This window comes from Lynx canadensis, chromosome A1, assembly GCF_007474595.2.
Source record: "Lynx canadensis isolate LIC74 chromosome A1, mLynCan4.pri.v2, whole genome shotgun sequence".
NCBI lineage: Eukaryota > Metazoa > Chordata > Mammalia > Carnivora > Felidae > Lynx > Lynx canadensis.
This window is the reverse complement of record NC_044303.2, coordinates 132,116,717-132,132,757: the sequence shown is the minus strand read 5'-3', so window position 1 is coordinate 132,132,757 and position 16,041 is coordinate 132,116,717. Positions and strand designations below refer to the sequence as shown.

Here is a 16,041-nt window from a genome sequence, read left to right as displayed (position 1 = left end):
TTGGCCCAGCAGTCATGAAAATTATGGACAAATAAAGCTTGAAACTTTCATTTAACCAAAAACTGATGAGAACATAGTTGATATGGAGTTACTTTATTTAGAATTCTGGCATTTTCCTTTCATGTAAAAGTTAAAACTTTGTTAAAGAAGATGACCTTCTCTGAAAAGTTTCATATTTTGTTCATTCTAAAAATATGAGATAGAGTTAGTCATAAATAAGCTAATCTCTCATAAGTACTGAGATGAGATCATTTCAGATCTGTCCATTACAACATTTTTAGTTTGTTGTGGGAATGGTAATGGTGCATTTAGAACAGTTTTGTCCTGTCTATTCAGCGTCTTTGGTTTCTATGGAAACAGACTTAACATTGACCCGGATACTCTGGGCTTTTTTTCCAACAGGCAATTATTTCATAATGAAAGAGCCTCAGATTTTATTATTAATCCTGTCTTATTCCACAGTTCTGCTGCAGTGCAGCAGATGTGTTCCCACTCTATGCAGTAAAATCCACAAGGTTTATGAGAAAAAATGAGATTGGGGCACAACACTCAAGAACTTCATCAGTGATACATAAAAAATGATAGAAACCTAATAAAAACAGCACAGTTTTGCACATGTTAATTGGTTAAAAGGCACATAAATACTACAATTACTACGGTACTATACCTTCTAAAAGACCTGAAGTTTGCTGTGAAAATGCAGTTCATAAGAATCAGAGCTTGTAAATTGTTCTGAAGGAATGGTAGGAAGAGGATGACGTGATTGGATCAAAGTTATTTTACCAGATGTGGATGGGCACTGCTCACAGCACCCATACTGAACTAAGGTCACTAGAAATGGTTTGGGTTATGTCCTTGTGTGTGTTTTGTATATTACTATGAGTCTCAGAGCAATGGGGTACCAGTTTGTGCATTCACATAGTGTTTTTCTTGGACAAAAGTCACATTATGCTCAAATTGTGCTGTCTTACATCACTTGCATTGGAACAAGTTTATGTTTTTAAAAGAAGCATTGTAGCAGACCTGAGTGTATTTTACTAGAATAACTCGATAATGTATATTTTAACGATTGGGATTAGGAAAAAATGACTGATGTTTTGACTTCATAACAGTAAAGAAATGGTTCAAAAATGATCTTTCTTTTATAATTAGCACTGTTTTATATTTGCACTCTATGTACTTTTTTAGTAAATTTGGATTATATCTCCATATGAAAGATTAAGGAGTTAGATGCCTTTCATTAAGATAATAGAGCAATTCTTTCCTTGCCCTCTGGCTGATGGAAGCCCTTATTGGAGATTAAAAGTAGTTTCAACTCTCTCTCTCCCCCTCTCTCTCTCTCCATATATATATTTCACCCATAAAAAGGAATGGCATTCTGATAATGTGTTACAACATGGATGGTCTTGAAAACATTATACTAAGTAAAATAAGTCAGACACAAAAGGACAAATACTGTATGATTCCACTTACATGAGATTCCTAGAGTAGGTAAATTTATAGAGGAAAAAAGTTAGTGTTTAGGATGTTGTACAACATTATGAATGTACTTAATGCCACTGAATTATATACTCGAAAATGTTTAAGGTGATAAATTTTATGTATATTTTATTATAAAAAAATCAATTTTAATTTATGTCTTCTCTCTTATTTAGATCTTCAACATTTCTTGTGTGTACCACTAACTATACAGAAATACTCTAAATATTTCTAAAAGCTGATCAGACTGAATATGTGACTGATAGTTTTCTCTTGTCAGAATTTGAGTGGTGCATTTGGATGTTTCTTATAATACCTGTCAATTAAAGTATTCTTCTGGATTTTTACCAATTCCTTTAATAAAGCCAGTTTGTTTTTCTTGTAAGGGAGAGCAGAAAGACATTTTTTATCCCAAATATTCATATATGTATGTGTGTGTGTTTGTATAAATATATATATATGTATATACATGTATATACATATACTATATATAATAACTAATATATGTAATAGAATATATAATAAAAATATTAGCACATATGATAGTATATAGGGAATATGTATATGTATACACATATGTAGTTAATTATTTTACATTTGAGGGACAGGCTGAAATACTCAGGAATTTCTTGCTCAGTGTTAGAGAATTCTTGGAATGTTTAAGCTCTTGACTATAACACTGTATTTCTGTTAAATTAGAGAAAAATATATTCTGGAGTTATTTTTAAAATACTGTCAAAGAAAGTAATTTGAGTAAATTGGATTTTCCAGTGATTCCTAATAATGATGACAATTGAATAGTGTTAACTAAGCTGGGTCAAGAATATTTTTTTCTTTTTTTTAAAGAAATTCTACAAGTGGTTTCTTAGCTTTTTCATGGGATGGAATTCTTATGTTTCTACCTTTTATATGTCTGCTAAAATGTTATCCAATTATATTTCAGGTTGCAACAAGGACAGTGTCCGGGCAGGCTGTAAAAAATGTGGCTATCGTAAGTACATTAAAAAATAACATTGTGAAGAGTGAATCATTGCCTCGTTGGGCAATGTGATTTGGCATCCTGATTTCAGAGCCCTGATTTCATCTTAGTTCTTTAGCCCTGTTATTCAGGCCAGATTTGCAGATGATTCAGAAATTCTCCTAAATAGTTACTTTCTTCCCTGCTGTAGACTGAGTGACAGGTGGCTATGTATCTGTTGACTACCAAAGATATCAAGTACAAGTGGAGTAGTAGATTTAGGAGCATGCAGAAAGTATATTCCCCCCCAGAAAGTACATGTATACTTATTCTTTTACTCTTTGTTCTTCTAGATACTGGGTGAAGAGGGGAAGCAATGAAAATTATTTTCTTTATGAGGATAATATTAGTCCCAGAATTTCTGCTCACCGGCAAAAACTTGATTTAAACAAGCATAAATGTCTATTATGACTAATGAAATGGGATAGAAAATTAAACTTTAACGTGCAGTTATATAGTCTAAATTTATAATTATGTACCTTAAATACCATTTCTTTAGTTAAATGTAACAATTCTTAAAGGTTTGATAACAGCTATAACAGTAGCATTTGCTATTTTTGTTTTCTTTAAAAAAATTTTTCTTAATGTTTATTTCTGAGAGAGACAGTGTGAGCAGGGGAGGGGCAGAGAGAGAGGGAGACACAGAATCTGAAGGAGGCTCCAGGCTCCGAGCTGTGAGCCCAGAAACCGATGTGGGGCTTGAACTCACAAGCAGGGAGATCATGACCTGAGCCAAAGTCTGACAATCGACTGAGCCACCTAGGCACCCCAGCATTTGCTGTTTTCTCACTTGTTTGGAGACCATGCAAGTGAGCCTGGATTAGGGTTAATGATCCATACAAAATGTATCCATCTATTTATTTATTAATTTAGAAGTATAGTTATATTTGATGCACAATGTTACATGAGCTTCAGATGTACAATCTTATTAAAAAAATAAATAAAGGTGATTAAAAAAATTTTTCCATGTAAGAACATGTGATAAAAGAACCCTCGGCATAAATCTCCATTAAGAGGGCTCATAATGAAAGCATGCTGGGAGAACCAAGTCACATGCCTCCAAGGGAAGGCTGAGATGTGGCTCAAGGGAATCTTGCTCAGTTAGCAAATGTGGATACATAAGTACACATATCCTTGACATAAATAAAAACTCCTGAAGAATATACTTGCATGCAAGAAATAAGTGCAGTGAAATCTTTTCTGTGTTTTAGGCTTGTTTATATTTATTTCTGCTTTGTATCCTTTCTTTAAATCTTTGCTAATTTCTGTATTTCATTTTTATTTTTAAATTAAAAAAAGTTTTTATTTGAGAGAGAAAGCTCATGAGGCAGAGAAGGGCAGAGGGAGAGAGAGAGAGAATCCCAAGCAGGTTCCATACTCAGAGTGGAGCCTATTGCAGGGCTCAGTCCCAGGACCACGAGATCATCACCTGAGCCGAAATCAAGAGTCAGACGCTTAACCAACTGAGCCACCCAGGCGCCCCCTCCATATTTTATGTCTTGATTCAAGACTTAGGAATGTGCTCATCCATGCTCTCTCTCTCCTTCCCTCTCCTCTCTCTCTCTGTCTCTCTCTCTCACTCTCCCCCCTCCTCTCCCTCCCACCTCTCTTTCTCTCTCTCTCTCTCTCTACATATATACATATATGTATATGTATATAGCATATACCTATATGCTGTATTATGTACTTAAAAATCTAGAATGAATTTCCCAATCTCTCTACTAATGCCACTTTATCTCCTTGAACTACTTTTAGCTTAAGACTTATAGGATAATAATCAAAATAATGTTTTGGAAATATAACGTTGATCTAGTCTCCTTATTGCTTTTTTATTTTACACAATGATGGAAGTATCTGTAGTAACTAGAATTTTTTTTACAAAAGCCAAGTAAGCAAATAGCTTTAACAGTCTTTCTAAGTTTAGTTCCTATAGTTATTATTTTGATCTATGATTTTAGTGATAAAGTTATTAAATAGCTTTTCATTTATCTCTTTTGCAAAACTTTAGTAATCCTTCCCTTCTGTGTTAAATTTACATCGTATACCTGTTAAAGATGAAGGTCTTCTCAATTTGCATGCCTTTCTGATAGAAATTACATTTTAAAAATTATCTGTTATTTGTAGGCCAGAATCTTTGTATTGATTGTAGATGTAAGAGAACAGTCCACAGAACTCTGAAATGTTTTTAATACCTTAAAATATGCATATTCATCATTTAGTTACAAAGGAGTATTGTCTCTGTATTGTTGTGAGACTAATGGTTTAGGTTGTACAGTTTTTAAATTTTATTTATTTTGAGACAGAAAAAGCGTGAGTGGGGGGAAGGGCAGAGAGATGGGGATTGGGGAGAGAATCCCAAGCAGGCTCCATGCTGCCAGCGCAAAGCCCAACATGGGGCTCTAACTCACAAAACCATGAGATCATGACTTGAGTTGAAACCAAGAGCTGGACGCTTAACCACCTGAGCCACCAAGGTGCCCAGGATGTACAAAACAATTTAATACTCGACTGAAGAAGATTTTATTGTGTCCGTATGTTTCAGTAATGGCTATATAGTTTTAAAAAGTTTCAAGTTAAGGATGAATCTGTTACTAAATAACATGGATGTTGGTTTTTCATGGCAAAGTTTCCTCAACAAAATTAGAAGAATTGTTTATTTCTATGATGAGTTTTTATATGAATACTTTTGAAGTTGGCAACTTCTAAATACTTAAAAGCTACCAGAACACTAAGCTTTTGTCATGGAATAAATGTCTCAATTATGATAGTTCTCAGAAAATCCACCTTTTAAAAGTTCAGGATAGGATACTTCAGTAATTGAGCATTTGCTCATAGTAGCAAGAAATAAAAACACACCTAAATACCTTTAATGTTTATTTAACCTAAAATGCTAATCTATTGATATACATTCATGACCTTGTCTTTGCCTATGAGTCTGCTAATTATTGTTTCACATAGTCTTTTAAGTGCAAATTATATCTGAAATGCATTTCCTACTTTGTATAGTTTGTTTCTTCCAAGATAAGCAAGCAGCAATAATGAGAAAGAAATTTGAGTCCAGAATCACTTTATCATTAGTTCTAAACTAGGGTTAATACTGCCCTCCTGGAAATCTGTGGCCTTTTTTTTTTTTTTTTTTTTTTTAAATTTGCCCCTATGTGCTTGTGGTTGTGTAACAGTATGATCTTTAGTATGTATGATTTATGGTTTATAAACATCCTGGGATGTGTAAGGTAGTCCTGGACAGTGAAGAATTGTCTGGCTCAAAATGGCCATGGCACCCCCTTTGAGAAGCAGGTACCTTTTCTCATTGTTTTAGATTCTTTCTCAATCTTGTACAGTCTTGATGCCAGTACCTAATTTGAAAACTACTCAAACTACTCTTTAAAAATAATCCATTTAAATCAAGTGTTTCCAAAAGTACAACTTTGTTTTATGGAAACAACCTCTCTTTTTTGCTCCACATTTGTATTTTTCGCCTACATGATTTTATATAAGCAAACTTTGGAACAATAACAAACTCTTAGTGGAATAAAATATCAACAGGTAAAGTAAAATATCTAGGCATGAGCTAAGGAACAAGTGACCAAGAAGGTACAATACTAGAAGAGGGAGTGGGCATCAACAGATACACCAAAAGAGTAAAGATTTTCAAAGTTGAGGGAAAATTGTCAGATGTAACCATTAGGATTTGTAAGAATTTGTTTGAAAATTGTTCATTGAATTTACCAGGTAGAATGCTTCTTTGACTGTGGGAAGATCAGTTTAAGTAGAGTGGTAGGTCATGAAGCAAACTATGTAGATTCAGGCCTGAATTGCGATGGATAAAAAAATGGAGAGCTTGTATGTATAGTCTCCTGTTTCAGGAAATTTGCATAAGTAAAGTAAGGAACTGTCTCAGTCTTCATGAGCTACTATAACAAAATACCACAGGCCCAGTAGCTTATAAACAGAAATATATTGCTCATAGGAGGCTGTAAGTCAAATTTCAGGGTGCCAGCAAGTTTTCCAGGTCATAGACTTTTCATTTTTTACTTGCACAGTGGAAAGGACTAGAGAGTTCCTTGGAGATCTTTTATAAGGCACTAATCCCATTTATGAGAGTACCACTCTCAGAAACCTAATCACCTCCCAAAGGTCCCATCAACTAATACCATCCCCTTTGGGAGTTAGATTTCAACATATGAATTTTGAGGGGATACAAACATTCAGGTCATAACAGGAACATATTGAATACAGTTGACCCTTGAACATCATGGGTTTGAACTGCACAGGTGTAGTTTTATATAGGTTTGTTGTTGTTGTTGTTGTTTTAGATAGAATACAGTAGTAGAACATGAACCACCACATGTCTCCTTCTCCCCACCTGCACTTAGCCAATCTAGATCATAGAATGATACTCATTTCTTGCTTCTCTACCTAGGAAGCAAGGTGGTCCACACCACCTCCTTCCACGCAGGAAGGTAGAGAACTAGAGAAGGCAAAACACCAGTACCCTTCTCTCTAGGTCACTTGCTTCACCCAGTCCCCTACATGTGATTATAGTGCAGTTTCTGCTTGTGGAAAATTGCTGTGAAGGGGTGAGCTGCCAGTTCCCCAGCAATATTAGATCCCCTCCTCAGAAAACGTTCAGCACCCTGTACAGTGCCCCCACCCCACTGAGACCCAGGCTTCTCTGTCTGATATTGTCCCCTCCCTGGGGCCCTCCCTGGTGTTCTCCCACACCCCTTGGTGGGAGGTGAGGTATTGGGTGGGTTATTATGTGGTTTTTGGTTACTTAAGTGAAAATCCCTCCCCAGAGCCTGTTTCTTTCACCTCTCCATTCAAGACCTTAGTCAACTGAGCTCCCCACAGGTAGTAGGATGGAGAATGCCAAGAGCAGACAAGAGCCCTGCTGTTCCACCTTTTCCTACAAATTTCCTCCATCTTCACTTTGTTTTTCTCCATTTGGCGACTTTCTTACTTTTCAATCACATAAAATCCAGTAGTTAAGTTTGGGGGGAACCATAAGTTATATGTGGATTTTTAGCTGCCTGGGGATCAGCATTCCAGGGTCAACTGTAATTCCTAGAAGGGAATTTGGGATAAATGGAGGGTTTTATATTTAAGATAAAAGATGTGTGTAGAGACTAAAGGGATATTATAGGAGATGTTGCAGAAATTGGAGACAGGAGAAGATGGAGCAATTTCCTCTAAGAGTTAAAATAAGGATAACTTTTTTTTTTTTTTTTTTTTAGTGCTCTATTTATTTTAGAGAGAGAGAGAGAGACAGAATGTGAGCAGGGAAAGGGAGAGAGGGAGGGAGACACAGAATCTGAAGCAGGCTCCAGGCTCTCAGCTGTCAGCACAGAGCCCAATGCTGGGGCTCAAACTCCCAAACCGCGAGATCATGACCTGAGCCAAAGTCGGACGCTTAACCAACTGAGCCACCCAGGCGCCCCATCAAGGATAACTCATAAGTTTGAAGGAAACTAGGTGAGAATAAGTATGGAAATTTTCAGGTATGGAAACAGAAAGTAGAAGGAAACTTTGGTAATCTCAGTTTTCTTGGTAAGTTAGGAGGTGCAGTTGTCTGTTTGGGAAGGGGCATTGAGTGAGACAGGAAAGTGGTTGAACAATGATTTAAGTCAGGCATAAGTTTAGAAAAGTCACTGAGGGGAATAAGAGAGGAACTTGACCAGGGACAAACACAAAAATGAAATGCTTTGTGTTTGTGCTAATGTCCATGTATGTGTGATTGTACTTAAGCATTGCTTGACTGCTCAGGGACAGGCACAACCTCAAGAAAGGTTAGCTTTGTGGGGCGCCTGGGTGGCGCAGTCGGTTAAGCGTCCGACTTCAGCCAGGTCACGATCTTGCGGTCCGTGAGTTCGAGCCCCGCGTCGAGCTCTGGGCTGATGGCTCGGAGCCTGGAGCCTGTTTCCGATTCTGTGTCTCCCTCTCTCTCTGCCCCTCCCCCGTTCATGCTCTGTCTCTCTCTGTCCCAAAAATAAATAAACGTTGAAAAAAAAAAGAAAGGTTAGCTTTGAGCCAGAGTATTTGTTTTACAGTGAGGTATGGCAGAAGAAGAACATGAATGAGTCAAAGAAAAAACATGTAATGATGTTTGGAAAGTCAGGAATGAGAAGTTTGACAGATTAGAAGAAAATGAAGGGACTGAGTGAGTTAAGGTCTTAATTTTCTAAAACAGATATCATATGATTTCACTCATATGTGGAAATTGAGAAAGTTGACAGAATAACATAGGGGAAAGGAAGGAAAAATAAGATAAAAACAGAGAGGGAGGCAAACCATAAGAGACTCTTAAATACAGAGAACAAACTGAGGGTTGATGGGGGTTGGGGGAGTAGGTTAAAAGGTGGGTTAAATGGGCATTAAGAAAGGCACTTTTTGGGATGAGCACTGAGTATCATATGTAAGAGATCAATCATGGGGTTCTACTCCTGAAGCCGAGACCACACTGTATGCTAACTTACTTGAGAATAAGAAAATAAAAATTAAAAATAAGTAAAAATTTAAAAAGATACAAGAACACTGAGAAAAGGGGAGGATATTAAATGCTCATTTTCCACAGTAGGAAGTCAATTAATTATGCCTGAGCTGAAAAATCAAGAGGCAGCAGTTATTAAGAGAAATGTGTTATTTAGGGAAATAGAATAGTTAAATTAAAAAAAAATTAACTAGAAGAGGAGAAAGTGATTTTGTTTGGTAAGGGGCAAATGGCAGGTCAGAAATGTGGTTTTTTATAGAAGTTTGTAAAAATGTGTATTTATGCACATTATAACTTTGCACATAGATATATATGTGATAAATGTAATAGTTAAAAAATTCTTGTGCTCTACCTAGTTGATTCTCTACTCTTGGAAATGCTAAGCTCTAACTCTCTTTGGAATTGACAGCTTTCATGTCAACAATTACCTAAAAGAAGGTGACAGCAAATAGGTTTGTTTGTTTTTTTCCTTTGAGAAGTAAATGTAGTAAGAGTGACATAAATAAAAAGTAGATGGAATAAAGTGTTGACAGAAAAAAAAATTCTAAACACATCTATGCATGGGTGTAAGGGAATAAGAAAGCTAGAAGGATAAAAGCTTATAGTCAGTATAATAGTGGAGTTGAAAACTTACGAGATGGAACACTTCAGGTGATGACAAGGAGCGTAGTGTGGCCTTGGCATCTAAAATGGCAAGGAACTATGAGGCCATGCACCACTCTAGTCTGTTCACGTAGGTTTGTGGGAGGGCCTAGGGTGAAGAACCCAAGTCTGAGCCAGATTCCAAAGACTTCAGTAGATGGGCTATTAAACAGCAACAGAGAGCTGCATGGGAGATTAGAGGACTGTTATATTGAGAAACAGTATTAAGGAGCCTGGAGGATACTAATAATACCGAGATAAGCTGTGGAAAAGTGTTCTCAGGGAAGAGCCAAATGTCCTTTAAAACAAGTGGGAGAGGGAACAAACTGTGAAGAGGTGACACAATTTGTCCACTAAAGATTGCATGTTTCAGAAGCTGTCATAAAAGGATTGGGGGAGGGGCACCTGGGTGGCTCAGTCAGTTGGGCATCCGACTTCGGCTCAGGTCATGATCTCCTGGTGAGTTTGAGCCCCGCGTCGGGCTCTGTGCTGACAGCTCAGAGCCTGGAGCCTGCTTCAGATTCTCTGTCCCCCTCCCTCTCTCGCTGCCCCACCCCCGCTTGTGCTCTCTCTCTGTCTTTCAAAGATGAATAAACATAAAAAAATAAAATAAAATAAAATAAAAAAGATAGGGGGAGAAGGGGGTGATGATTGTAGGTCAGGGGAGCAGTAACAGCAATATGAGGGTAAGGCTTCAAGGAAGATAAATAGATTCAGAAGCCTTCATTTTTGGGTATCATAATGGTAGGGATATGAAGCTTAGTGGAATTAGTTATGTTTAATAATTGAGAAGTTTATGATACAACCTTTATGTTCTCTAAATCATAGAGGTACTTAAAAATTATACCCTCAGAAGTTATTAGGCAAAAAAAAAAATAATAAGATGGAGAAGATTTGAGCAACAGAATAGACATAGCACTGTATTCAACAGAGTGATATACTTTTAAAATGCATACCAAATCATTTCATGAATTTACTGCATGATAGTCCACAAAAGTAATCTCAGCAAATACCAAATAACTGATATCATACAGACCCTACTTTCTGATAACAGTGTAATATCTTTATAAATCAACAAAAACTTAATTTGAAAACTCCATATGTTTGGAAACTGAAAAGAATACTTACGAATGATGCATTTGAAAGGAAATCATAATGAAGGAAACTTATTTCCAGCAGTATGGCAGACAGGATCCTCTTGCAAGCAGTTAAGAAACTTGTATAAAATGTGCAGTACATATTTTAGATACAACAGTGTTCTAGGAAGAAAATAATTAGAGAATGCTCAGAGGACAATAATCAAAGGAAAGCAGAAACTCTAAGAGGTAAGACTTGAGAGTATTTCCTGAGCCCAGTGTTCTTGAACTTGGGTTTTCATGGGTTTGCAGAGTGCAGGGGATAAAAGCAAGGCCCAGGGTCCTAAGATTGGGACTCTAATACGAGATGTTCTTGAATAAATCTAGAACTTCCAAGAGAGAACTAGAAATAAACTCTAGCACAGAGTTATGGTGAATCATTAGTGTGTTGTGGAATCAATTGCATGGTTACTGTTAGCACTTTTTTGTTGTTTTTATTTTTGTTTGCTTTTTGTTTTGGGATATCACATGTAGTACTCAGGTCACTTTTTGTTTCATATTTGTGTATTAGTGTGTATTTGTATTTGGGTGTATATATCAATACACTTAGTTTTACTGTTATTTTTTACCATCAGTGAAGCATAGTAAAAAAAAAAAAAAAAAAGTGGCTGCCTTAGAGAAACAATGTCGTGTGTAGAAAATACATGTACAGCTACTCATTTCAGCATTATTTATAATAGCAAAGTACTGAAAGCAAACTAAGATTCTAGCAGTAGTAGAGAAGATAAATAAATCGTATTCTTATATAATGGAACATTATTCATCAGATAAAATGAGATAGTTACATATACTTATGTTAATATAGGTAAATCACAAAATATAATATTGAGTGGCAAACACTAGTTGCAGATTGGTAGGTAAGTATAATTGAGTTTATGTGAAATAAATAATCAGATATGCTGTTTTGGAAAGATAAATACAACTTCAGTATACCAATTCTGAAGAAAGAATAGAATGGGATTAGGACAGGGTTCTAAGGAATGATGCAAGGCCCCCAATTTTGTGTGTATGCACGCACATGTGTGCAAACACTTGCCATTAAGAAAAAAAACACTCTAATTGAATAACAAAATGTTAACATGTGAGTGGATAGGCGCTTGGATATTGGTTATATAATTTCCTGTACTTTTCTGGTATTTGTACTGTTTGATTTTTTTTTTTTTAAGTTGTATCATGTCATAAATATGTAACTGTTGTAGTTTTCTTGTAGGGATCAGCTTTAGGAGGTGAATGATGTCAGAATGAAAATTGTTTTTCAAAATTAAATTTTTAAGTGTTCTTTAGAAAAACACAGTCAATTATATTGTCATGACACCTTTAATTAGATGAAAGCTATGTAGTTGCTATGCAATTAAGTACATAGGGAAAACAGGAAAAATTTCTCTGAGTGGTGTATTCAGAAAAAGCAAACTACTACTCACTGAATAAAAGTTGAAACTAAACATTATACTATTAAAATTGTAACTTGTTTAACCCTGAGGCAACAACATAAAAATATATAATAAAAATATAATGAGTATCTTTAGGTATCTTTTATTTTGTCATTTACATTTTTGTTTGTTTTACTTAGCTGGTCATCTGACATTTGAATGCCGCAATTTTCTCCGAGTAGACCCCAAAAGGGACATAGTTTTGGATGTGAGCAGCACAAGTAGTGAAGAGAGTGATGAAGAGAATGAAGAACTGAATAAATTGCAGGCATTACAAGAAAAAAGTAAGTAATACTTTTCTTTCCCTACATCCTTTAAAAATGTTTCTAAATGTTCTGCTTTATTATGTAATGTTTATTTATTGTTCTGTTATATTTATCATTAAGATACCTTGTGTGTATATGTAAGAGGCACTGCATAGGTAAGGATAGGCTTTGGATGTTGTAAGTACTTTGCCCCAAATCAAACAGCAGATCAGTGTTAGAACCAGGAGGCACATCAATTTCTCATTCCACAAAGCAGGTTTTGTTATTGTTGTTTTTCCTTCACACTAAGATGTGTCACATGGTACAAAGAATCTGATTTAAGACTTGGTTTCTAGACCCATTTGGCCATTTTTTAGCAAGTGACTTGCAACAAGTTGTTTAACCCCTGTGAACCTTAATTTCCTTGTAGGATAACACAAAAGATCAGTTTGTCAAATCACACTAATTCAAATCAGAGATATTAGCCAGTACCAAGCTTTACTAAGAATTTCAAGTACATAAATGATCATGAAGCATAGGGAAAACTGCAGAAATTCTAGGGCCACCAGCACAGCTCCCTGGGTATTTTCTTTCTTTCTTTCTCCTTCACAACCCATTCTGGCCAAGATTAACATGAGGTTTCTTCATTACACAAAAGAAAGTCATTTAATCATGAAACATGTCAATGTTATGTCCATATAGTTACATTTTCCAGTGAGCCATGCCGCATAAATCCATAGATTCCAGGATTATATATCATAAACTATCTTAGATCCAGTACATCATGCTATAAGTAGTCTATAAATAAGGATTCTCTTGCCAACAACTTGATTGTGGACTTCTATCTTTTAGAACTGTGAGAAAAAGTACAACCCTCCACCTTCCACCCCCAAAGGTATTCTCTAGCTAGCAAACACCATTAATTTGTTTCCAGGAGGTCTGTCATTAGCATGTTTACAAAGAGATTTGACCAAGTTACCTTCTTTTTTTGTTGGGGGCATGCTCCTCTCTCCTCACAGAAGGAGTAGATTGTATACCTGCTGTTTAATCATTTCTTTCCCATCTTGTATATAAAATGGCCTATCCTTGAAGTGGGACTTTTAGGGATATGGTGTAATGCTGTATGTGGAAATACACCGTGGACTTCAAAATGATATATGGTAGATGTCACACAATCAAAATGCAGCTTGTTTGAATATGGCTTTAGGCATAGAATGAGAGATACAAAAAGTTAAAATCTTACTTTAGATTATCAGAGAACAATAAACAAAAAACACCTTAAAACTTCTTAAGCTTTCCATATTATATCTAGTGAAGGTAAATGAAAAGTCAAATGCCAGGGTACTAGGACAAGCTGAGAAGGCAGAAGAGGGAGAGGGTCTCAAAGAGGATCACTAAGGCTGAGTATATACAGCTTCAAGTAAAAGTAGCTGCTTGAGTATATATACTTGATTTTATTCCCTACTGAAACACCACTGAAATGATAATGGAAGAATTTAAAAAAAAACATAAATGCACAAAGACAAAATGAGGTAGGAAGCAATAGTAACACAGTTATGAAAAGCAGTTGGGTTTAGTGACAACAGACTGCATACTTGAGAAAGTTCAGTCCTTTAATAATAGGAAATCTGAGGAGTAACCTGATAGTGCACATTTTAAAACTCCCAGACAACTTGATAATGAGTATCCTTAGGTACCTCTGTGAGGATGTCAGTAAAGCTAAAAACAGAGGAATTGGTTAAAAATCTGAAGTAATTCCCTTCAGTTACCTTTCCCTACTCTGTGAAGCCAGATGGCTTCCCTCCATTACCTCAGTAGGCTATTGCAGCTCTGTTTTCTAGACAGGTAAAACAAAGGGTCTTTAAACTGAGATATACCAAACACATATGAAAACAGTAAGTTAAAGGTGAGAACCTTCCAGCCATCTTCACCTGTTTGGTTCCCAGACATGTATCACCCAGGCAGAAGATCGGAAGATCTATCTCTGGGAGATCTGACCAGTCTAAGAAAAAAGAAATAAAGACAATGACCAAAGACATGACATAGTCACATTATCAGTTAAGCTGAGATTTCCATGCTTTGCTTGCTCAAAGCTTCAGCTTTTTAGACAAACATCAAGCACTAAATTTCTGAGGAAAGACTCTCCAGTGAAATATAGATACTAAAACCAACCAATGAACAAAAAAAGTCAGCTTGAAGGATACACAGGCTGTGAAAGGAGAAAAAAACAGAAATCATTAATATCCAGTTTTATAGAAAGATAAGATATAGCACCCATGAAACAGAATAAGATACTATAAAAAGAACAAATCAGCAAAAGAACTTTTGGAAATTAAAAAAGAAGCAGACATAAAGTACTTAACAGAGATGGAAGATAAATCTAACAAGCAAAACAAGGGAAGGAAAAAAAAAGTTAAGACAATTGAAGAATCAGTCTAGGAAATACTTCATTCACATGAGTCCCAGATAGAGAATAGATAAGGAATTTCCAGGAACTGAAGGACATTAGTTTCCAGAAGAAAGGGTTTAACCAGTACTAAGCACAGTGTTAAAATTAGACTCACATAAAGGCACAGTGTTACAAAATTTCATATCATAGGAAATGAGAATATAATTGAAATTTCCAGAGTCAAGGATAAAACAAGTCATAGGTAAAAAATCAGGAGTCAGAATAACTTTGTTCTTCTCTAAAGTGATACTGGAAGCTAGTAGATGTGGATAATGCTTTCAGATTTTTGAAGGAAAGTTGTATCCAAATTAGAATGATATACCCAACCAAATTATCAACCAAGTGTGGAATAGAATAAAGGCATTGGCAGACATTCAAAATGAAAAAAAAAAAAAATTATCTCTCACATACCCTTTCTGAGAGCACTGATTCCAGAGGTTTCTACCAAAGTAAGGGAATATACCCTAAGAAAGAAGACTTTATAGGAAGTAGAGGAGATAGGAAGGGAGTCCCTAGGTCACTTGTAAAGGAGATCTCAGGAAGACAGGCACCAGGCATAGAGAGCAGGCTGAAGGAGCAAAGCTGAAGATTCTAGGAGAGAAAGCCCAAGATTGCCAATTCCACAAGGACAGTTTCTACCCCATCCATCTACACTGCTGTGTCTAAAAACAAAAAACAAACAGAAACCGCCACCCCCCAAATCCCAAAACCAAACAAAAACAAAAACTTGAGAATTAGTAATCCTCTTAGAAAACACATAATTTAAACCTAGTTTTACAGAAAAGGAACTGAAGACAGATGACTCCCAAGTGACTAACATCACAGTGAAGCCAGCACCGTGATCTCTGTTTCTTGCCTACTGGTCCTATACTGTTTACACTGTAGTGTGCTGCTCTGCTACCGTGGAGATTATCCAGTCTTTTGGTTCTTCACTTTTTTTCCTTCACCATATGAATCTTGAAGGATAAAGTACACTGTCATCGTGAATAGAGGTTTATTCTAGAGGTGATTTGTCAATATGAACACCTGGGACAAATCTACCCTGGCAGGAAAGGGAGGGAGTTAACATACCATAATCACCAGGAAGGGATAAAACTTCCTTGTTCGAATCAGCTTTCCCTTACTTTCACGCTGAAAATGACTGACTCAATG

The 16,041-nt window shown here is 36.1% G+C and overlaps 1 protein-coding gene across 1 annotated transcript in view; it reads left to right on the top strand.

Moving 5' to 3' along the window:
* Positions 1-16,041, top strand: part of SREK1IP1 (SREK1 interacting protein 1) — a 44,180-nt gene that overhangs the window by 8,425 nt on the left and 19,714 nt on the right. Inside the window, exons 2-3 of the mRNA XM_030321932.2 lie at positions 2,423-2,470; positions 12,336-12,479. Coding sequence (XP_030177792.1) covers positions 2,423-2,470; positions 12,336-12,479 — 192 coding nt within the window. The remainder of the gene's footprint in view (positions 1-2,422; positions 2,471-12,335; positions 12,480-16,041) is intronic.